General features: G+C 43.1%; 1 protein-coding gene across 1 annotated transcript in view; it reads left to right on the forward strand.

Annotated features, from left to right (window-relative positions):
• The window catches only part of LOC122214302 (claudin-18-like), a 109,763-nt gene that overhangs the window by 14,399 nt on the left and 70,904 nt on the right, over positions 1–24,460 (forward strand). Inside the window, exon 2 of the mRNA XM_042929252.1 lies at positions 21,662–22,011. Coding sequence (XP_042785186.1) covers positions 21,798–22,011 — 214 coding nt within the window. The 5' untranslated portion in view covers positions 21,662–21,797. The remainder of the gene's footprint in view (positions 1–21,661; positions 22,012–24,460) is intronic.

Here is a 24,460-nt window from a genome sequence, read left to right on the forward strand (position 1 = left end):
TGGGGAGAGGAGAGCAGAACCTGGTCTCAGCAACAGTGGGCACTTTCTGGAGAACGAGCACTTCACCTTGGCAATACTTGCTCCAGCGGCGTTGCTGACAGAGAACGGAGAAGAGGGGGTACATTTCAGGGCTTTATGAACTAGCTGTGGATGAGTCAGTTCAATGGATCAGGCTTTCAATTTCTCCTTTCTACAAAATGAGAAGTATTAGAGAAAATGGAGTGAAAAGCCCTTTGTGGAGCTGCATCAGACCTATAAATACGGAGGACAAACTGATGGCTGTTGGGGAGGGGAATGCACAGAAGCCAAGAAGGGGACGGGGAGCTACAGGCCTCGGGGTATGGAATGGGTAAGTCATGGGGATGAAAGGCACCGCACAGGAATTATCACCGGTGAGACTGGTAGAGATGTGGGATGACCGATGGTAGCTGTGCTTGTGAGCTCAGCACAACACAGAGAGGTTGAATCACTATGTTGTATACACAGGAAACTGCTGTAACACTGTGTGCCAACTACACGCAAATTTAAAAGAAGTTTTAAATGACCATTAAAAAGACACATTTTTACGGATGCAGTCTCATTGGTGTTTCCTTTTTTTTTTTTCCTAGTAATTTCTACCCCCAACATAAGGCTCAAATTCACGACCCTGAGATCAAGCCTGCCATCCTCTACCGACTGAGCCAGCCAGGCACCCTGCCAGCAGATCTTCTTATCTTCTCGATAAGAAGACTAAAATGCCCAAGACTACCAGGCTAGGGAGGTGGCAGAACTGGGGTTGGAAAGTCAGCTATTTGATCCCAAAGTCTGCATTCTTAACATCTGTTCTACACTACCTCCATGTTCTCAGCCTTCATTCACTTCCTCAGGGTCATCGTCCTGTCGGTGTCCCTTCTCAGGGTCCCCACCCCATCATACCTTTCTGCAGCCCACCCGAGCCTGCAGAACCGCCGGGCCCAGCAGCCGCTGTGGTGTCTTACTGGTGCATGGCGCCATCTCGTGGCCAGATGGGACAACTGCGGGGATCAATGTTCCATCTATTAAGGACGCTTAGTCCTTTATGTCTGGGTGACAGCAGAGCGCTCTAGCTGTTCCCCCCTCCCTTCTCTTTAAACAGAGTAACATCGATATGAATCTGATCAGATAATTTATGTTCCTGTGTTAACTGGACTTATAGGCAGGAATAAGAAGTACACAAGCCAATAGAAATAGAAAAGTTGGGATACAAGGAGCAAAAATGTGGCTAGGGGCATTTTAAAATTATTACTATTATTACTATTATTATTATTATTATTATTATTATTTTAATGTTTATTTATCTTTGAGAGACAGAGACAGAGCATGAGCAGGGGAAGGGAAGAGAGAGAGGGAGACACAGAATCTGAAGCAGGCTCCAGGCTCCAAGCTATCAGAGCCTGATGTGGGGCTCAAACTCATGAACCCCAAGACCATGACCTGAGCTGAAGTCGGACACTCAGAACCGACTGAGCCACCCAGGCGCCCCGGGAGCATTTTATGGTTAACATAATACTGATGCGTCTTTTCCTGACATGTTCAAGGACACACAAGTACAATCATGCACAAGGTAGTGCGATAGTGTTTTTCCCAAGAATATATAGCATTGTGAGAACAGACCTCCCTATGTACGTATATTCCCAATTTCAATAAATTTCAAACATAAGACAGCAATTTCAAAACCCAGTTACATATCTGCTCACCCTTACTTGCACACCGAAGAGTGGTCCATGACTCTTCTGTGGAAGTCTGACTGAATTCCCTGCCCGGGGATGTGATTTCAGGAAAATCTGAAGGTGCTCTGTTCTCCCCAAGCCTCTGGTACATGACTGTGAACGCTGGGAATTTCTCTGATAGAGACCAAAGCCTGTCTGTCAAGCATTGTAACGTGCGTTTGCCGAATTATTTGGCAATTGGCACTTCTGCTGTAGAAGACAAGGAAACAGACGGGAGAAAACTCCTGTGTTAAGTATAGATAGTTTGTAAGAAAGCCACTCATGACAAGATAAACAGAACTAAGAAGATATAGTAAATATAGCTAGTAAGTCAATTGACAGTCTGAAAGCCATGCTGAAGGTAGGTAGAATAAAAAGAATATAGAGCAGAACGATTAATATTCATCACAGACAGAAATACAGAAAGATCAAGTTTCCAGGCTTGCTGTAAGCTGTCATGTTTACATCAATCACACACTGGTGATGCCCAGTAGAGCTTCATTCTGGCCCCATACGTGTGCTGCCCAAGAAAGGGAGACAAAGTGTTGAGTGGTTCAGCAGGCCGGCTGGCGAGCTCCAGCTGTGGTCAGGTGTGCATGCCCATGTCTCTGATCTAGCAGGTGGTGTAGGGTGTCCCTTGCACCTGCTGTCTGCCATGGCCCCTTGCTCCAGCTGAAACACTGGTCCTCACGTCTATGCTGCCAGGAGGCTGATGCAAGAGAAAGAGAGAGACAGAGAGAGAGAGACACATCGAGGGAGAGACACCCTCTATGGAGAACTTTGTGTGATCCAGGATTCAGGCAGTGTGGTCCATATATCCCCTTTATACCCTGTCCTAAGGCCTGTGCACCTTGGGCCTCTGAGTCTTTCTGTTTTATGGGTCCTGGGGTAGCTCGCCTCAGAGGTGCTCTTGGAGGCTAACATCACACTCAGGTAATTACATGACAAGTACAGGTAAGGGCTGAATAGTTGGGGTGCCAGAATTTCTATATAGGAGGGGCTAAAGGATAACAATGTGTTGGGAAAAGAGGCCAGGAGACTGTCCTGAAGCTGCGTTTACTTGGTAGATGCACTTTTTATTCAGAGTGATGGAGTTAAGGGGGGCGGGAGGGGCAGCTTTAAAACATCAGTCAGTGAGCTTAAAGACGTTTATCCTGGGACGGTTCAGTCGGTTAAGCCTCTGACTCTTGGTTTCGGCACAGTTCATGATCTCACAGTTGGTGAATTTGAGCCCCTCGTCGGGCTCTCCACCGACAGCGTGGAGCCTGCTTGAGATCCTCTCTCTTCCTCTCCCTTCCTCTCCCTCTGCCCCTCCCCTGCTCTCTTTCTCTCTCTCAAAAATAAATCAATAAACTTAAAAACAATTATCCTGGGAAGGGCACACACAGACTTAAATCCACACTAACCTCCAGATGATAACAGGTCCCCTCCGGAGAGCAGAGAATGGCTTGGGTTAGGCAGAAGGAGGAGGGGAAAACCGCTAAGGAGAAAGGGAAGGGTAAAGAGAAAATGGCCATCATCGGGCTGGGAACTTGGCAAAGGCAAAAATCACAACCTAAATCACAACTTGGACTCAAGTGGGTCCACGTCTGGCAAGTTTTAGAAAAGAAAATCGTTCTGGGCCTCCTAGCTAGCAGTTTAGAAATCTACATTTTCTCCCAAGTTACTAAAAAATGTATTTTTCACGCCAAAGAGACATGGCCATCACCTGTGGTGCCCCTGCCTCGTATCGCAGTCCCCGAGTTCCTGGAGCTGTGTCTGCCGGCTCACCCCGAACTCTGCCGCGTGCCAGGGGCCAGCAGGTTCTGTCTGCAGAGGTCAAACAAATTTTCCTGCAAATGAGAGTTGACCCAGTGCTTCTCGGCCCTGTCGTCAGCCCCCAGGGGCACCAGAAAGCTGCTCAGCAGGGTTTGAAAGAGAAGACCCTCCCAGGAAGAAGTACAAAGCTCTCGCACATCCCTGGGGCAGGTCCACGCACAAACCAGGTACCTGCGCACAAGTAGCCTACACAGGTGGCGGCTGGTGTTTGACTTGTACGCTTATCAGATGAGAGGTTTGCCTAGGCCTCTCTGTGCTCATTGGACCCTAGTGGGGTCTCTGATCTACCGGCCGGATAGGGTGCAATTTGAAGACGGAGGATAAAGATGAGGCTGCTGGGATGACAGGACTGACCTGGGGCACGGTGGGGAGGAGAGACGGCAGGCGATTATTGGGTATCAGTTACGTGCCAGGTGCCGTGCTTGCTTTTCGCGCACACTCATGAATTACACCCCGGGAGGGATTTTATCTGTCTTGTGCATCGTGCCCTGTACAAAGTAGGCACTCCGATGGACCGAGGAATCACCTCAACTGCCCTGAGAAGATCGTAGTTTTGTCCCCATTCTACAAAGCTTAAATAGGTTTTTAAAAATTTTTTAAATATTTTTGTTTGTTTTTGATACGAAAAAGAGTATGAGCAGGGAAGGGGCAGGGAGACAGGGAGACACAGAATCCGAAGCAGGCTCCAGGCTCTGAGCTGTCAGCACAGAGCCCGACTCGGGGCTTGAACTCACTGACCATGAGATCATGACCTGAGCTGAAGTTGGACACTTAACCGACTGAGCCACCCAGGCACCCTAAATAATTCTGATAACAAAATTAGTTCGTGTTGCCCAAAGTTGGGCGAATGGGGATTAGTGATGTGGGGCAGAAGCCGCAAGAGCAGGACAGGTGGTGCCTGTGGGCCCGCTGGTGCTCAGTGGCGACAGATCAACACAGAGCACGCTTCTGCTCATTTCCTAATTGTACATCCCACTTTAAATTTTTTTTTTTAACGTTTATTTATTTTTGAGACAGAGAGAGACAGAGCATGAACGGGGGAGGGTCAGAGAGAGAGAGAGAGACACAGAATCTGAAACAGGCTCCAGGCTCTGAGCTGTCAGCACAGAGCCCGACGCGGGGCTCGAACTCACAGACCGCAAGATCATGACCTGAGCCGAAGTCAGACGCTTAACCGACTGAGCCACCCAGGTGCCCCTGTACATCCCACTTTAATAGTAAGCTAAAAATATCCTCCAACAATGAAGCGTGGCACTACTCTATGCTCCAGAAATCCCACCACGAGGTACACAGCCAGGAGAATCGAAAGCAGGGATCCAGCAGACGTACGTTCACGTTCGTAGCAACATCATCCACAGTGGCTAAAACACAGAAGCAGCCCAAGCGCGCATCGACGGGTGAATGGGTAAGCAAAATGAGTTATGTCCACACAATGGAATATTACTCAGCCTTAAACAGGAAGGAGACTCGGACTCGCGCTACAGCATGGATGAACCTTGAGGACATTATGCTCGGCGAAATAAGCCAGTCACGCCAGGACGACTGTAGTGTATTTTCCCTTGTAGGAGGTGATGACAGCAGTCAAATTCAAACCAGAAGGTAGAATGGCGGTTGCCAGGAGCTGGAAGGCAGGGCAGTTATTGTTTCATGGGTGCCGAGTTTCCGTTCGGGAAGATTAATTAGCGATTGCCGATGGGAAAGTACTTAATGCCGCAGAACAGTACACTCAACAATGGCTAAATGGGAAATTTTACGTAACCTATATTTTATTACAATTAAAAAATTTTTTTAATGTTTATTTATTTTTGAGACAGAGACAGAGACAGAGACAGAGTGTGAGCGGGGGAGGACAGAGAGAGAGGGAGACACAGAATCTGAAGCAGGCTCCAGGCTCCCAGCTGTCAGCACAGAACCCAACTCGGGGCTCAAGCTCATCAACCACAAAATCATGACCTGAGGCAGAGTCAGACGCTTAACTGACTAAGCCACCCAGGTGCCTCTATTTATTTATTTTGAGAGACAGAGAGTGCGAATGAGAGGCAGAGAGAGAGAGAGAGAGAGAGAGAGAGAGAGAGAGAGAATCCCAAGCAGTCTCCACACTGTCAGCACAGAGCCTGATGCGGGGCTTGATCCCACGACCATAAGACCATGATCTGAGCTGAAGTCGGATGCTTAACCAACTGAGCCATCCAGGCGCCCCTACAATTTTCTTTAAAAGTTAAAAATAGGGGCACCTGGGTGGCTCGGTCGGTTAAGCGGCCGACTTCGGCTCAGGTCATGATCTCGCGGTCCGTGAGTTCGAGCCCCGCGTCGGGCTCTGGGCTGACAGCTCAGAGCCTGGAGCCTGTTTCAGATTCTGTGTCTCCCTCTCTCTCTTCCCCTCCCCTGTTCCTGCTCTGTCTCTCCCTGTCTCAAAACTAAATAAAATGTTAAAAAATAAATAAATAAATAAAAGTTAAAAATATATGAACTTGCCCAAGATCACACTGGCTAGTGGGAGTCCAGCCCAGCTCTGCCATTTCCACAGCCCCTGCGCCTTCCTTGCCACCACAGTGCCCTGCTCCTTTCTGTTACCGCCTGGCATCGGTGCCATTATAGAAGCAGACGTTGACCTGGTTGCATGTGTCATTTTCCCCTTTGCCCCAGCGACCCCAAGCCTCTTGCTCACAGTGCATTGCTGTACCCGGCTTGACAATGGGACCGTCTCCGTGTGACATAGAATTCTATTTTTAAATTCCAGGTTGATTCACTACAGAATAACCAAGAGAAGGCAGTTCCAACACCAGATGATCATATGGTTATGAAATCATCATCCAGAATCCTGTCTAGAATTTACTCAAATCCGTATTAATTCAGAAAGATGTGTGGGGAGAGGATGAGGTTTTTGACAAAGAGTCCTGAGATGAGGATTCATTTCTGGAAGGAGCTGTTAAGTGGTAGGAAATATTGAAGTGGCATAGGCATTTTCTTTGAAAGATCTTTAATCTTCCTAAAGAAGCCAGAAAGTTTCTCGGGGGAAGTTCGGGAGGTTTTCTGTGAGCCAGCAGGCTGACACAATGCATGCCGTAACTCACACCATTTCTCCACCGGTGCGGGGAGGTGTAGACGCTGTATAGGATTCTGGAGTGGTCTCACCAGGCTTGGATACTACTGGGGTGACTTGGGGGGTGTCAGCCCGAAGTCAAGAAGGTCCAGTGATGTGTTAACCAATGACAATGAAGAAGGACAGAGGTCCAGAAGGTGCTAAAAAAAAAAAAAAAAGTTACTACCAGGCCCATATAGACAAAGAGTGAGACACCTGGGCCAGGTAAATGATGTCCGCAAGGAACAGTTTGGAGCTAGACTTGTAGAAGGAAGTGCTGAAGTTAGTGAGCGTTAGAGCAGAGCGGTTCTCTGAACGGGGCCGCTGGGACAACGCTACGCAACCCGTTAGCCACTCGCGATCCTGAGCTGTGTTTTAGGTCCTGTCCTGAACGTGTGTTCTATTTCACAACGAAGAGAAGGAAAGGTGCGCTGTATGTGCACAAGGACTGGGGTTCGCTGTGCTTCGGGCTGTTTTAGGCACCATCCCTGCTGTGGCCCATCTTCGTCGTTGCAGTTCAGTTAGGAGCTGAAGGGGAGGCTGTTCCCAGTTTCGTGTTCTGCCTCCTTTGAAGTTTCAGGGTGTTTGTGTTAACGCTGTGGTCTGGGGTGGGAAACCTGACTCAGTGCCGCTCTGGTCCTTCCACCCCCCCCCCCCCCCCCCAGGGATGTGCAGGGGGAATGTCCCCACAGGGTCTCCATACTGTGCATTCAAGGACAGATTTGGGCGACATCGAACATCAAGAGAACCAGCACAGCTCATGCTTGTCTGGGCCTAACAAAGGCTCTTCCCTGACTTTATGACAACTCCTAATTTTGTTTGTTTATTTAGAAAGGCCTGAGTCTTTCTACCCTGGGTAAAAGCCTAATCAAGCAATTTGATTCCACTATATATGGTAGCATCTAACCAATGTGAAAGTAGGAAGGACTTGGCTGTTTGGAAAACTCAGCTCCGATTTATAAATCTGGCTCTTTCTGAGTGTAACTGTGCATCAGACTTATCGAATAAAGGGACAAATAATTCAGTAACACTTTTCTGATGTAACCACCACAATCCCAGAGCGGGTTGCATTGTTAATTTCTCCCAGCACTGCTTGCTTTAGCAGACCACCGTTCACCTTACCACCTAGCAAGAGTCCATTATACTTGCTTGAAAGCCACTTAAGAATGAGGGTGGCCAAGTGAAAACACATTTGGCAAGACGATACATTTTATAATTTCCTGCAATAAAACTAGAATCATCACTTGTGATTGTGATTACATTAGTATAATATCAGAGAGATAGATATGGGACATCTACTTCCTGATTTTAGATAATTTTCAGTGACACAGAGCAAGAAAGACAGTTTTTGTTCATGATGAGTTTCACTAAGGGATACATAGGAACACGGACACATCTCTTTATCTCCTCGTATCTGCCCATTGTCAACATATCACTATTTCTCAATCAGGCTTCTTAAGAATACCTGATAGCAGTGAAATCTCTTTTTTTCTGTAAAATTTTTTAAAAAAAATTATTTATTTTTTAAGAGACAGAGAGAGACAGAGCACAAGTTGGGGAGGGGCAGAGAGAGAGGGAGACACAGAATCTGAAGCAGACTCCGAGCTGTCAGCACAGAGCCTGATGCGGGGCTCAAACTCACAAACCGTGAGATCATGACCTGAACCGAAGTTGGACGCTTAACCGACTGAGCCACCCAGACGCCCCTGATAGCGGTGAAATCTTAAGCAAAGGGTTTAAGAGACTGATTTTTCCCTAAGTCCCAGTAGAGAATAATTTTTTCCAGGTATTTCAAGACCTAAGAATGAAAGTATATGTCTAGAAATCCACTTTCTTTCATTTGCATAGTTCCCTTTATCTTACTGTTGCCTAAAAACAGTAAAATTTCATTGCACTATGATGTTGTGAAGAATTGATAAACTTACTCTAAAATGTACGTAGGAAAACAAAAGTCCACCCGAATCAAAGTTTAGATAGTTTTGAGAGCTTTCTTGAAGAAATTAGGTGTGAAAGTGAGTTTTTTTTTAAGTTTATCTATTTTGAGAAAGAGAGAAAGAGAGAGAGAGAGAGAGAGAGCGAGCATGTGCAAGTGGGGGAGGGGAAGAGAGAGAAGTGGAGAGAGAACCCCCAGCTGACAGTGCAGACCCTGATTTGGGGCTCAAACTCACAAACCACGAGATGATGACCTGAACTAAAGTCAGACACTTAACCAACCGAGCCACCCAGGCGCCCCGTGAAATCAATCTTAAAAGGGGAAGGCAGGGATGTTTAGGCCACTGAGGCAGCCTTCGGGGGCGGGGTGTGGAACTTGGGTTTCTTCCCCGTGAAGACCTGAGAGCTGGGGGGAGTCCTGGCCGATACAGGCCTGTTCCGCCCGGGCTCCAGAGCGCAACACTGAGGTGGGGGTGGGGGTGGGATAGACCTGAAGGAAGTAAAGAGAATCAATCTGCACAGCACTCTGTTCCTCTCGGGGCAGAAGGACACCCACCCATAGTCACAGAATGTAGTCTCTGCTCGCGTCTAGGAAAACTGACTACTTTGTCACTGAGGCAATGGATGCCTTCACACACGCAGTTCTCAATTTGCATTGTTGTTTTGTTTTGTTTTTAAATATTTTAAGTAGTCGCTACATCCAATGTGGGGCTCGGCTTTATAATCCTGAGATCAAGAATCGCATGGCTGAGCCAGCCAGGAGCCCCTCCATATGCACTGTTAATGTTTCTATGATTTCCTATTTCTTCTCCCCCAGCATTTTAGTTTGGAAATTTTCAAGCCAGAGAAGTTGAAATTATGACACAAACAACCTTCAGGCCGGACACCTTCATCTGTATTCACCAAACACCGACATCTTGCTTTATATACTTGATTTGCTTTATGTGCTTATTTTTCAGAACCATTGGAAAGTAAGCTGCTGACGCCTCAACCTTACTCCTAAATACTTCTTTTTTTAAAATTTTTTTTTTTTTTTCAACGTTTTTTATTTTTGGGACAGAGAGAGACAGAGCATGAACGGGGGAGGGGCAGAGAGAGAGGGAGACACAGAATCGGAAACAGGCTCCAGGCTCCGAGCCATCAGCCCAGAGCCTGACGCGGGGCTCGAACTCACGGACCGCGAGATCGTGACCTGGCTGAAGTCGGACGCTTAACCGACTGCGCCACCCAGGCGCCCCTAAATACTTCTTTTTTTAAATGTTTATTTATTTTGAGAGAGAGAGAGAGGGTGTGTGTGTGAGCGACTGGGGGGGTGGGCAGAGAGGGAGAGAGAGAATCCCAAGCAGGCTCCTTGCTGCCAGCGCAGAGCCCGATGTGGGACTCCATCCCACGAACTGTGAGAACATAACCTGAGCTGAAACCAAGAGTCGACCGAGCCACACAGGTGCCCCCTAAGTATGTCTGTCCACCTAAGAACAAGGACATTTTCTTACATTACCACAGCGGCACTCTCACACCTGAGGAACATATCGTTGCTACACTAATGGTGTTTATATAGCCAATCTATAGATTTTCTGGATTATTCCAATGATGTGTCATGTGCAGCCTTTAAAAAAAAATCAGTCCAGTTCAGGATCTAGTCAAGGATTTACACTGCTTTAGTTTTCAGGTCTCTTAAGCCTGCTTTCACTTAAGCAGAACTTCTGCCTGGGCTTCACACAGAGGTATGTGATGTTCCAACCGCTCTAATTTAAAGCAATTTTATGTCTTTAGAAACTGAAGCAATAGGTTTCATCTGAAGATTGAAAAATGTAAGGTATTAGCTTGTGTGTTTTGTATCAAAGACTTTTTAAAAATATCTATTTATTTCTTTTGTGGAGGAGACAGAGAGCACATGCAAGTAGGGGAGGGGCAGAGAGGGAGGGAGAGAGAGAATCCCAAGCAGGCTCCACCTTGTCAGAGCAAAGCCCATTGTGGGGCCCGAACCCACGAACTGTGAGGCCATTACCTGAGCTGAAGTCAGACACTTAACTGACTGAGACACCCATGGGCCTCTCGTATCAAAGACTTTTTATAATATATGATTTACCATTCTTTAACAGGACTGATGTACTCAAAGACGCTTTGTTGAAGGTAGCTTTTTAAAAATGTTCCTTCTGGGAAAAAAATATGATATCTGGCTTTAATAAAATTTCTATCAAAACCACCATGTCCTGGGGCACCTAAGTGGCTCAGTTGGTTGAGTGTCTGACTCTTAATTTCGGCTCGGGTCATGATGCCAGTTTGTGGGATCAAGTCCCACATTGGGCTCTAGGATGAGTGTGGAGCCTGTTTAAGATTCTCTCTTTCTCCCTCTGCCTTTCTCCCCTGCTTACACTCTCTCTCAAAAAAAAAATCATAAAAAACCACATCCTTATTGTCTTCTAAAAATGATATTCATATACAAAATCTTTCTGATAAAACTAACAATAAAAATTATTTACTATTAAAAAAAGCAGAAAGAGAGGACTACCAGATATTAGGATATATGTAGACATGGAAGTAATCAATATGGGTAGTTTCTATTACTAGTAGAAGAATACACAAATGGACCAGTAAATTGGAATAGAGACATAGGACCATGTGTTTACACAAGAACTTAATACGGGATGAAAGTCACAATGATAATGAGAACAGCTTGGGTTGTTTAGCAGGTGGAGGAGGGGATGGGCTTGTTACACGGAAACAAATAAAACCAGATCCTTACCTTGAATCCCGAAATGACAGACTCCAGATACACTTCACCTGTGGGTGAAAGGTGCATTTCCATAGTTACATATTTGAAATGCATGTAGCCAGATGCGCTTTGGAATTCAAACCTTTTCAGATTTAAAAGGGCAAGATGGTATATATACCATACATATTACATAATACCCCCAACGGGATCTCGGGTAGCATCTCGCACAGTCAGACACTTCAGTATTTCTGTAGTAAATCATATAAAGACTAAAGTAGACTCAGCTTGGTTCCAGCAGCACTTTGCTGGGTTGAGTATCCAAATCCACCTTTTTGCCTTCTCCACCTTGCTCTCTGCCTGGGAGGTAATCTCTCTGGACCTCACCACAGGTTCCCCTACCCTCTGGCAGAAAGAAGAGGAGGAGGGAAGGGTGGGGTTTCCCAGGCCAGCTCTGGCTCGTCTTCCCACCGAAGGACCTAGTTTTGGTAAGGTGGCCTTCTCCACAACACCTGTCACCTGATTCCAGGAATCATGCCCTTTCCCTCACCTCTTGTGACCATGGCACCGTACTATCTCACCTGGGCTGTCTACACCATTGTCCCTGTCTGGGAGCAACACGTCAATGTCTGGGCACACTCTGGGTTGTCGTGACTGTTGGTGTGGGCATACTACAGGCGTTGCAGAGAGCAGGGCTGCTGCTGAACATCCTACAAGGCACAGGGCAGCTCCTCACAAAGTAGAATTATTGTTTGGCCCAAAACGTCAATAGTGCTGAGGTTGAGAACCCCGTTCAACACTTTAAATAAAGTCCCTTATTAAAGTCCTCTCAAATTACCCCGTGTGAGTGTGCCATCCGTTTCTAGCTGACGGACACGGTGCCAGGTTTGTGAAAGGCTGGAATACTAGATTTCAGAATTGTGCACCAGAGATTATGAACTGCAAAAGAATACACAGGGGGACATCTTGCTATCCTAGGGCAATGAAGGACTCTAAGCAGAACTTGAAAAGCACAGAATACAGAGGAACGTGATCACATTAAAATTGTGAGGCTGCTGGTCTCAGGAAGGACACCACAGACAAATGAAGGGATGCCAGGTTGGGGGAAGAGACAGGAAATGTGTAATACTGGTAAGGGGCTACTCTTCAGAGTATAAAAGAAATGCCTGCAAATCATATAGGAATCCTAAAGGAAAAATGGGCAAAGTCAGAAGAGGAAAAACTAAAAGGTTAAAAGCATGTGAAGTGACACGCAAATTCAAGTTTCCAGATAAATGCAAATTGAAGCAGTGGTATCACTTTGTACTCACTAATCTGCCAAAAATGTAGAGGTTGCATAATGCTAAGTGTTGGCAGGGATGCAGGGACACACAGAGACTCCTGTGTTATATGAAGGGGGAATGGGGATTTCAAAAGAACAAATTAAGAGAGCAGCTTCATACAGGGCAGAGAGGATGTTAGATCACGAATGGGTGTAGGACTAACCCAACCTTCTGCACCTAAAATCAGAAATGAAAGGGAGCGCGCGCGCGCGCGCGCGCACACACACACACACACACACACACACACACACACACACAAGATGAAGTTAGGAGAGACAGAAAAGAGGAGGAAGGAAGGGAGGGAAGAAGGAAGGAGAAAAAGAATCTGCACATCTTATCTTGTTAGAGCAAGGTACTAAAAGATGATGGGAGGTAGAAACCACGTGTGATTCAGCAGGAGGGACCGCGAGCAGGGTGTTCGGAAGCCTGCGTTCTGCTGGTGACTGTCGCAAGGCGCGGAGAACACGCGGTCCCGCCCTCTTCAGGTCCAGGTGCGCAGACCAGTCTCTTCCGGCAAGAATTTACTTCCTTTTGCAGGCAGGTGGCAGTGTGAGAGGAAGGAGGGTAGGAACAGGAAATATGCTGGGCCCTTGACAGGAGATACTGTTTGATTTTGAAAAATGAAAATTCATTAAGTTTCCTCCACCCTCCTCCACCCCAATAAAAGCTGAAAACCTGGAATGATTTGTTTCTCCAGCGCTGAGAGCGTCCACGGGACCCAGGGCATTCAGTGCTAAAACGTAGAAGGACTGGGCGAACCGGAAGGATTGGTTGGTGTCTCTAATCTCAGGATCTTCATTTTTCTAGGAAGAATCATAACAGCAATAAATGATGTATATTTAGCACTTTCTCTGTACTCTACATGTATAATGTCATAATCCTCAAACCAACTTAGAAAGGAGGTATTTGTGATATAAATTTATTAGTCTGGAAGAGCTCACGGATTCCACCACCCCCCCTTCAATCACAGCTGTGTTCACAACACCTTGACAGTCCTCTAGGTGTTTTGTGATTTAAACAGGCTTTTTCTCATATGTCTGTCTTTGCAGGCTTAGTTCTTTTTATTTTTCTATGGTTAATTACAGTGGACTCTTCCCCCTACCTCCACCTGCAATTATGCTTCCAATTCCAGGAAGCTTTACACATGATCAAAAAAACATTTAAAGTTTGGTGTCTCTTAGTAACTTTGACAATGGGATAGTGAACAAAATTTGGTTGAATTCTTCCAGAGAAATAATTTCTTCTTTTCTCCCCAGAGGAAGGTAAACTCAAAACACTTGCAGACTAACCCAAGTGGTACATCTCTTTTTTGTTTCTCAGATTCTAATCCTGTAAATCTTTATGCCAAAAAGGAGACTTTAAAATGTATTTACATCTGAAAAGAAATCAAAGTGCACAAAATTCTGGCAAAGTAAGAGACAAATAACTATTTATAGACAGAATTATTTAATTTTTATTGCTAGTTATTGGAAGAATGTTTTATAGTGTCCTAATTAAGCCCTGGAGTCAAGATATTGGCAAAAGAGTTTTAAGAAATCTAGTTGAAATCTTATTATATTTATTTTATTTAAGTTTATTTATTTTGAGAGAGACAGAGAGAGAGAGCACAAACAGGGGAAGGGCAGAGAGTGGGGGGCAGAGGATCTGAAGCAGGCTTTGTGTGGACAGCAGAGAGCCTGACTTGGGGCTCAAACTCACAAACTGCAAGATTATGACCTGAGCCAAAGTCAAATGTTTAACTGACTAAGCCACCCAGGCACCCATAAAATCTTATTTTAATGATACAAGAAAATAGGTGGAGTGTTTTTGGGTGGTTTTTCATTTTAAATTGCAGGATTTTCATCTTAAATGTAGAATCAGGCATACCTTTTCTGGGAATTTAACTCACAGTGTGATGAAGAAAAATATAATGTACTGAAAAAGAAGTTTATTGGACTATTTTTTTTTTTTTTTGAGAGAGAGCTCTTTCCACTAAAAACATGCAACTAATTTCCAAAAGAATCTAAATAGGAATTGAGACTAGGTAGCACAGGAAAATCTGCACAAATCTGAACTTCCAGGATTCTCCTCATTTGGGAGAGATTCACTTATTGTTACTTCCTGATAGGTTATTTGATTTGTTAGAGGTAATTTTTTTTTTCAATATATGAAATTTATTGTCAAATTGGTTTCCATACAACACCCAGTGCTCATCCCAAAAGGTGCCCTCCTCAATACCCATCACCCACCCTCCCCTCCCTCCCACCCCCCATCAACCCTCAGTTTGTTCTCAGTTTTTAAGAGTCTCTTATGCTTTGGCTCTCTTCCACTCTAACCTCTTTTTTTTTTTTTCCTTCCCCTCCCCCATGGGTTTCTGTTAAGTTTCTCAGGATCCACATAAGAGTGAAAACATATGGTATCTGTCTTTCTCTGTATGGCTTATTTCACTTAGCATAACACTCTCCAGTTCCATCCACGTTGCTACAAAGGGCCATATTTCATTCTTTCTCATTGCCACGTAGTACTCCATTGTGTATATAAACCACAATTTCTTTATCCAATCATCAGTTGATGGTGTTAGAGGTATGCCCAACGTGGAGCTCAAATTCATGACTCTGAAATCAAAAGTCTCATGTTCTATCACCTGAGCCAGACAGGTGCCCCATGTTATTTGATTTTTAGGGATATTTTTAAACATAAGTGTTTACTTTATTACATTTGGCCACTTTTATTTCTGGCATAGAGTGGATTAGGTATCCTATGTAACCTTCCTGAAACAAAACACCTACAGTCAATACAAAAAAATGGAGGGGCACCTGGCTGGCTCAGTCAGTTTAGCATCCGACTTCGGCTCAGGTCATGATTTTGTGGTTTGTGGGTTCAAACCCCACATCAGGCTCTGTGCTGACAGCCTAGAGCCTGCTTCAGATTCTGTGTCTCCCCTTCTCTCTGCTTCTCCCCTACTCACGCTCTCTCTAAAAAAAAAAAAAAAAGAAAAGAAAAAAAAAGAAAAAGAAAACATTCAAGGGGTACCTGGGTGACTTGGTTGGTTAAGCGTCTGACTCTTGGTTTTGGCTCAAGTCATGAATTCATGGTTTGTGAGTTCGGGTCCAGTGTCGGGCTCTGTGTTGACAAGTGCGGAGGCTGCTTGGAATTCTCTCTCTTCCTCTCTCTCTCTGCACCTCCCCCTTCCCCCATACACTCTCTCTCTCTCTCTCAAAATAAATAAACTTAAAAAATTTTTTAATCCAAAAAATATTTTTTAATTGAAGTTTATTTATTTTTATTTTGAAAGAGAGAGAGACAGACAGAGAGCACAAGTGGGGGAAAGACAGAGAGAGCAAGAGAGAAGAATCCCAAGCAGGCTTCACATTGTTAGTGCAGAGACCAATGAAGGGCTCAAACCCACACACACTGAGATCATGACCTGAGCCGAAATCCAGAGTTGGATGCTTAACTGACTGAGCCATGCAGGCGCCCCTTGAAAAATATTTTTAAATGCACACCTGAGCTAGTAAAAAAGCAAAGGAAATCTTTAGAGGCAAAGAAATGAAGAGAAAACACAAATATAGAAAGGTAAGCCATCTTTGAAGCCAGTGGCTACCCTAAGGGATCCCTGGTCACCGAGATTTTAATTCCAAATTGGCCATAACAGGGGATCCTAGTGCCAGGCAACACTGGAGACTGGATCAGAGAACTCTGAAGTTGTTCCCGCCCCAAAGTAATGACTGCAGTGGGCAAAATTAAAAGGCAGTGCTTCACTACCTCTGCCACCATCGTCATCACTGTCCCCTGGGTGATGGTAAAGGAATGTCCTGTCTCAACCTTGCATTTGAGTATGGGGACAAAAGGAAGTTACCTGAGAATTCCTAACCACAAGTTGACACTCACTTGGGTGTGGCACTAGAATTCACGCTTTGAATGGCTAGTAAAAGATGATAATTTAGTGTAAAGCAGTCTGGGGCGCCTGGGGCACCTGGGTGGCTCAGTCCTTGGGCAGCCAACTTAGACTCAGGTCATGATCTCGAGGTCCGTGGGTTCTAGCACCATGCTGGGCTCTGTGCTGACAGCTCAGAGCCTGGAGCCTGCTTCGGATTTTGTCTCCCTTTCTCTCTGCCTGTCCGCTGTTCCTGCTCTGTCTCTTTCTCTCTCTCTAAAATAAACATTTAAAAAATTTTTTAAAATTAATTAAATATCTGTACTTACAGGACACCTGGGTGGCTCAGTCAGTTAAGCTTTTGACTCTTGGTTTCAGCTCAGGTCATGATCTCCCGGTTTGTGGGTTTGAGCCCCGCGTTGGACTCTGCACTGACAGCGTGGAGCCTGCTTGGGATTATCTCTCTGCCTCTCTCTCTCTCTCTCTCTCTCTCAAAAATAAATAAACATTAAAAAAAATAGTCCTGGGTTGATAGCTCACCTAAAAAACAGGCAGAAGCAAATATAAATTCTATCTGGGAGAACAAATGTCCAACTCAGACCTCAAAACATTTTCATGAGAAAGTTGTCAGGAACACGAGCTTACAATCCCAAATCACAAAGCACATGTGTTTTTTTGTTTGTTTTGTTTAAAGAAAGCATCTTTCATAGGTTTATTGGTCCATTACTTTTAGTTAATTGACATAAAGAAAACTTTTAAATTTATGAGCAAATAGTTTACCAAGCAGTATAAATTCTTTTGTTTACCTTAAAATATAATACTAATTTCATAGTAAACAATGCACAGAATTTTTTTTATACCCAGATATATGACAAAGCACATGTTTTAGCAAACCACTATGAAAGGGTCAGTAAAAAAAAAAAAAAAAAAATCAATCCAACTGGCAAAAACTACAGATATGAGAGTAATGAGATATAGAATATAAATTAAGTATCTTTAATACTTAAAAAAAAATAGGGCACTTGAATTATGACTAAAGAACAAGAGATTAGAAAACAAGAAATAGGAAGATACAGAAAAGGATAAAACAGAAACTCTAGACATTTTTTTTTAAGTATAGTATTAGAAATTAGAACCTCTAGATGGATACTAGCAGATTACACACAGCTAAAGAGAAAATTAATAAATTAGTACATATATCTTTTAAAAATCTAGTATACAGCATGGAGAGATAAAGTGGTTAAAAATATTAGAAAGAAGTTAAGAAATAGGACAAACAGAACAAAAAAATAGATCTTATCAGAGTTCTAGAAGGAGATAAAGAAAGAATAGGGAAGAGGTAACATCTCTAGAGGGAAGGGACCAAGAGTTTTCCAGAATTGATGAAAGATATGAATGATTAGATTCAAGAAGTTCAGTAAATCCCAAAGGAGATTACCAAAAATAATCCATACTTAGAACGTCAAATCGAAACTACCAAAACCAAAGAGAATCTTAAAATCAGTCAAACACAAAGCACGAACTAATCTATAAAGAAATGACAAATCTAGTTCTTGATTTCTCTACAACACTGGAAGTCAGATGGAAGTGGAATTATATCTTCAAAGTGATGAGTGGAAACAATTGTCAACTTATAACCGTATACCCCCCCCCCCAAAATTATCTACCAAAAGCAAGCACAGAAGAAATATATTATTATCTGGCAAACAAAAACTAAGAGAGGTAACTACCAACAGTCCCTCACTAGAGAAACTTCACAAGGATAGACCTTAGGAAGAAGAAAAATAATAAACTCACAAGGAAGGTTTGAGAGGCAAAATGGAATAGTGAGCCAAAAAAGAAAAATGACAGTATGTAGTAATAATGGCAAGTGCGGGCTAACATCTGGGGAGATAAAACTCTAATTCATGGGACTAAAAAAATCAAACGACATAGAAATAAAGTAATGACATAGGCCAGAAGAGGAGTTATATTAATGTTAAAACATCTTAAGGTCCTTATATTATTCATAAGGAGAATAAAGACAATGATCGATTTTATTTATTAAGTTAAATATGCATTAAAATTTCTAGAGTAACTATTAAACAACACAAATAATGTGCAACTTCCAATTTAATAAGTGGAAAAATTGAAATGTGGAAAAAAACTTAAAAAAATGCAAGAAAGAAGAAAAACGAAATGTTCAAAACCTTTGAATAAGGGTTTGAACCAAGCACATCTGCTTACGTGTGGATTTTTTTGATAAGTAGAGTACAGTATTATAAATGTATTTTCTCTTCCTCATGATTTTACTAATAACATTTTCTTTTCTCTAGCTTACTTTATTATAAGAATACAGAACATGATACATATAGTATATAAAATATGTATTAATCAATACATATTTATGAGTAAGGCTTCTGGTCAACAGTAGGTAAGTTTTGGGGGATCAAAAGTTATATGTGGATTTTTGACTGCATGGGGGTTGGTATCCCTAACACTGTATATACAAGAAGGAAATCGGATAAAATATGTTAGACAAAAAGATGCTAGAATGAGTCTTAAGTTTAAGAATAAATCTAGCATGGGGCACCTGGCTGGTTCAATCAATGGAGCATGTGGCTCTTGATCTCAGGGTTGTAGGTTTGAGCTCCATGTTAGGTGTAGAGATTACTTAAAAATAAAATCTTGGGGCGCCTGGGTGGCTCAGTTTGTTAAGCGTCCGACTTCGGCTCAGGTCATGATCTCTTACTTCATGGGTTCGTGCCCTGCACGTGCCTCTGTGCTGACGACAGCTTGGAGCCTGGAGCCTGCTTCAGATTCTGTGTCTCTGTCTCTCTCTGCCCTTCCCGTGCTTGTGCTCTCTCTCTCTCTCAAAAATAAACATTTAAAAAAGAAAGAAAGAAAATCTTAAAAGAAATAAATCAGGCAAAAAAATGTAACAAGATTTAATTAAAATATTCAATTTTACTGAAAGACATTAAAGAAGGGTTAAATGAAGAGATATACAACACTCATTGGCAGGAATGCTCAACTTTATAAAGTTATTTACTTTCCTCCAATAAACATCCCAGTAGGTATGTATATATGTATAACTTCATAAGTCTATTCTAAAATATGTAAGGAACAGCAAAGAGCTAAAAAAAAAGTCTCAGATACTCTTGATAACAAGAGCAAAAAATAAGAGACATCAACGAGATCTCAAGAAATATTTATAAATTAGAGTAATTAAGAGAGTATTATATGGGTGCAGGAACAAGCAGATAAATGTAACAGATTACGAGAGTCCATAAACAGACCATGTAAATATTTACATCTGATATGACAGAAGTGACATTGCAAATCAGTAGGGAAACCAGAGACCATTTAGTAGGAACAGAAAAATTCGGTTTCCATGTTGAAAAATGAAATAGATCCCAAATCATAAAACAGAAAAATAAATTCCAGTTTAAGCTTATTCACTTATTTTGAGAGAGACAGAGACAGCTCAAGTGGCGGAGAAGCAGAGAGAGAGAGAGAGAGAGAGAGAGAGAGAGAGACTGAATTCCAAGCAGGCAGCACAGAGCCCCACATGGGGCTTGAACTCACAAAACTGTGAGATCATTACCTGAGCTGAAACCAGTATCAAGAACTCAACTGACTGAGCTACACAGGTGCCCCATTTTTTTAAGTAGGTTTCATGTCCAGCACAGAGCCCAACGAGGGGCTCGAATTCACAACCCTGAGATTAAGACCTGAGCTGAGATCAAGAGTCAGATACTTAATCAACTGAGCCACCCAGCTGCCCTGAAAAATCAGTTCTAGAGGATTTAAGAACTTAAATGTAAAAGCTAAAACTTTGAAATAAGATTAAAAGGTAACGTATTTACTATCTCTGAGGGAGATTTCTTTTTTTTTTTTTTAAATATTTTTTTAAAGTTTTTAAAAAATTTATTATGAGAGAGAGTTGTGAACTGGACAGGGGCAGAGAGAGGGACAGAGGGAGACTCCCAAGCAGGCTCAGAGTGTCAGCACAGAGCCTGATGGGGGCTTGAGCTCACAGAGAGTCAGAAGCTTAACCAACTGAGACACCCAGATGCCCCTGAGGGAGACTTCTTAATCAAGATCTCAAAGCACAAATCATTTAGTAAAAGCTTGGTAAATTTAAGCATGCTAAAATCAAGAGTCTTTATCAAATACCTGAATAAAGATAAACCACAAACTGGGAGAAGATATTTACAATGTAAATAATCAACAAATGATTGCTATCCAGGATGTATATAGAACTAAAAATAAATTATAACAAGTCAAGCAACTCAACGGATAAAATGAGCAAAAGCTACAAATGTCTGTAGACAAAAACACAATGAACCAATAAATATGCGAAAATATGCTCAGCTTCATTAGTAATCAGGAAATACAAATTAGTCATCATAACGGGAGAGCTTTACATTCATCAGAGTGGCCAACCCCCCCACTACCCCCCCCCCCCCCAAAAACAAACAAAACCCAGCAATTCTGAAACACCCCAATGCCACATGTCATGAAGTGAGCCAATGAGGATTCACCCACTGGTTGTAGGATGGTAAACAACTAGAACTACTCAGTACAGCAACTTAGTATTGTCAATAAGGTTGAAGATTAGTTCCTACTTATTTCCTGCTTCCTAAGATTTCTGTTTCTAAGATTACCCTGGAGAAGCTCTTGCAGCAGGTGCACAAAAAGAAATGCATGAGAATATTTACAGCTGTTCCCACTGTTATTGGGGGGGGGGGGGTGAGGAAGAAACAACACAAATGTTCATCTCCAGGAACATGGATAAATAAATTGTAGTATATTCACTTAATGAAGTACTATATTTCCACCAACTACATTCTTGAACATAGATGAATCTCACGAACATAACGTTGTGTGAAAAAGTTACCGAAGAATACCTGCCATATGATTCCATTTCTATAAAGATTCAGAAGCATGGGAGACTAAAGCAATTGGTCAAATAAGCCTTAACTGTTACTGTATAATTTGTACTTTGTAATATCTGCTCGGTGCACGGTTCGTTAAGCTTTAGGCTAACAGAAAATTAAGCATTAACTATGGTACCAGGAAAAAAATATCTGCGAAATCAAAACCTTTAAAATCCATCTAAAATTTTTTAGTAAATCTCCGTGTAGGAAATTAGAAAGATCATCTCAAGCTATCTTTAAAATGCCATCGGTGAATCAGACTCTATCCTGAATTCCGGTCCTTCTGCAGGCCATCTGAGCATGAAATGCTGTTCCCTACCCGCGTTAACCTGCCATAACACCTGTCCGAGCGCTAGTCGCCCGCTGCATGCCTAGCCCACCAAAGCGTTCTGTCTGGACCGTGTCACTGGAGAAGACAGAGCGACATGTCCAGGGCGCAGATCTCAGCTCTTGTGTTTGGCGTCGGAGGGTTTGGAGCTCTCGTCGCAGCCACCGCGTCCAATGAGTGGAAAGTGACCACCCGAGCATCATCGGTGATAACCGCCACTTGGGTTTACCAGGGTCTGTGGATGAACTGCGCAGGTAACGCGTTGGGTTCTTTCCATTGCCGACCACACTTTACTATCTTCAAAGTAGAAGGTAAATATAATGGCTTTGCTCGGGGTGGAAGTAAAATGTCGCTTTTCCCCTCACTGTGCCGAAGCAGCTGCATACAGTTGGCTGTTAACTCTGTAAAGACTGAGTGCTTGTGAAAGTGTCGAGGATTACCTAGGATGGGGCGCCCGGTTGGCTCAGTGGGTGGAGCATGTGACTCTTGACCTTGGGGTTGTGGGGTCCAGCCCCATGTTGGGTGCCGCGATTACTTAAAAATAAAATCCTAAAAAAAATTGCCTAGGATGGATGAGGTATATGAACGTGGGCTGAAAGAATTAAATCATGTATTTTATATGACAAAAGGAAGTTAATAATCTCATGAATCTTTTACAAATACCCAGTGCAAATGATAGACTCCAAGGGACAGGGCAGAAATGACTGTTTTATTTTATTTATTTTAATTTTTATTTTGTTTTGAGAGAGACAGAGACAGCACAGGTCGGGGGAGGGGCAGGGAGACAGGGAGACAGAATCTCAGGCAGGCTCCACCCTGCCAGCGCAGAGCCTGACTTGGGGCTCGAACTCTCGAAATCGTGAGACCATGACCTCGGCCAAAACAAGAGTAGGACACTTAACCCAATGAGCCATCCAGGTGCCCCCAAAAGTGATTTAAAAGCTAGTTTCAATTTGCCTCACATCATGGAGGAATCTTTTCCAGACAGGTGTGTATACATACATTATACATCTATAGACACACATATATACATGCACACATGCTGTCAGTAATTCATAGGTTATTCCCAATTCCTATACTTCCCCAGGCCATCTGAGTATATGAAGTACACGCACACACATATATATGTATACTCCTGTACATATTCAAGGGGGTAAAAGCATATGACAAGGAGGACAGTGCTGAGTGAAAAAAGAATTTTGTTTACAGAGGGGTTTCTATTTTTTTTAAATCATATTTAATGATAAAATAGCAGAGCAAGAAGAATTTAAAAAGTAGTTACGTGAAAGAAAATGCCCATGAACTGCCTTTTTGTTGCTTGGTTTTACTTTTTTTAAACATGCAAGCAAGCTTTTATCGTTATGCATGTTAGAAACTCTATTACAAGTATCCGTATCTTAGGGACATTTTTTTCTTGGAAGGCATTTCCATACCTTGGGATACCTCCGGGGAGATAACTACCTGCTCTTATGTCATCACAAGAATCACTATCTGCCTCGTGATTTGATGCCTTTACAAATCTGCCATAAGTTGTGGGTTTATTATGTTAAAAAATTGCCCCTGGTATTTAAAAAAATTTTTTTAATGTTTTTATTTATTTTTTTGAGACACAGGGAGACAGAGCATGAGCAGGGGAGGGGCAGAGAGAGAGGGAGACACAGAATCTGAAGCAGGCTCCAGGCTCTGAACTATTAGCACAGAGCCTGACGCGGGGCTCGAACTCATGGAGTGTGAGATCATGACCTGAGCTGAAGTCGGACGCTCAACGAACTGAGCCACCCAGGCACCCCACCCCTGGTATTTTTTAAAATGTAGTCTTTCCACAACTAAATGGCAAAACTGTACCTTGGACTCAGTAAAGAAAATAAAATTTTAACTAGGAAGTTACTAAAGCATAATATTTTATGGGATTTTGTGTCAAGTACCCCCGTCATTAGTGCACAGTGTGTGCCAAAGGATAAAGAGAGAATACTTAGTTAAATCCAGGAGACTTCTAATGACAAGGGAAATGTTCAAGCTCGGATAGCCCACGTAGGCCCTCAAATAATGAACTTTCTCAAGCACCCATTTGAAGAATGAATGGTATATTTCTTTTCAGTCCCAACTTACAAACTTACTTTGAGATACTTCAGAATCGTTCCCTCTCCTATGGAAGGCCTTGTTAGGAACAAGGGGGAAACTGTAAAAGAGAGGAAGAGTGTGGTGGAGACCACTAGCGTCATTCTGCACATCTCTGGGGTTCTTCCTTCTCTATGGCCCCCTTTGGCCCACTGCCATCTTGGGCAGCAAGCAGACGAGATATTGCATGGGTAAGTGTATTTCTTTGTTCTTTCTTGGGTTCATTTTTAAAATTTATTATTTTTGTATTTTATTTATTTTTGGGGGGGTTCATTGTTTTTGAAGGAAAAAAACTTTCTTAGAGAGAGAGAGAGAGAGAGAGCCAGTGGTGGAGAGGGGCAGAGGAAGAGAGAGAAAGAATTTCAAAGTAGGCTCCATGCCCAGTGCAGATGAGATCATGACCTGAGCCAAAATCAAGAGTCAGGTACTTAACTGACTGAGCCTCCCAGACACCTCAGGATTTTTTTTAAAAGATTTAATTTTTATGTAATCTCTACACCCAACATGGGGCTCGAACCCACAACCCTGAGATCAAGAGTCATATGCTCTATTGACTGAGCCAGCCAGGCACCCCTAGTGGGTTCATCTTCTTAAAAAAATATTTTGTCTTATTATCCCTCATTCTATATTCCTTAACAAAAC

The sequence above is a fragment of the Panthera leo genome, chromosome A1 (genome assembly GCF_018350215.1).
Source record: "Panthera leo isolate Ple1 chromosome A1, P.leo_Ple1_pat1.1, whole genome shotgun sequence".
Classification (NCBI taxonomy): domain Eukaryota; kingdom Metazoa; phylum Chordata; class Mammalia; order Carnivora; family Felidae; genus Panthera; species Panthera leo.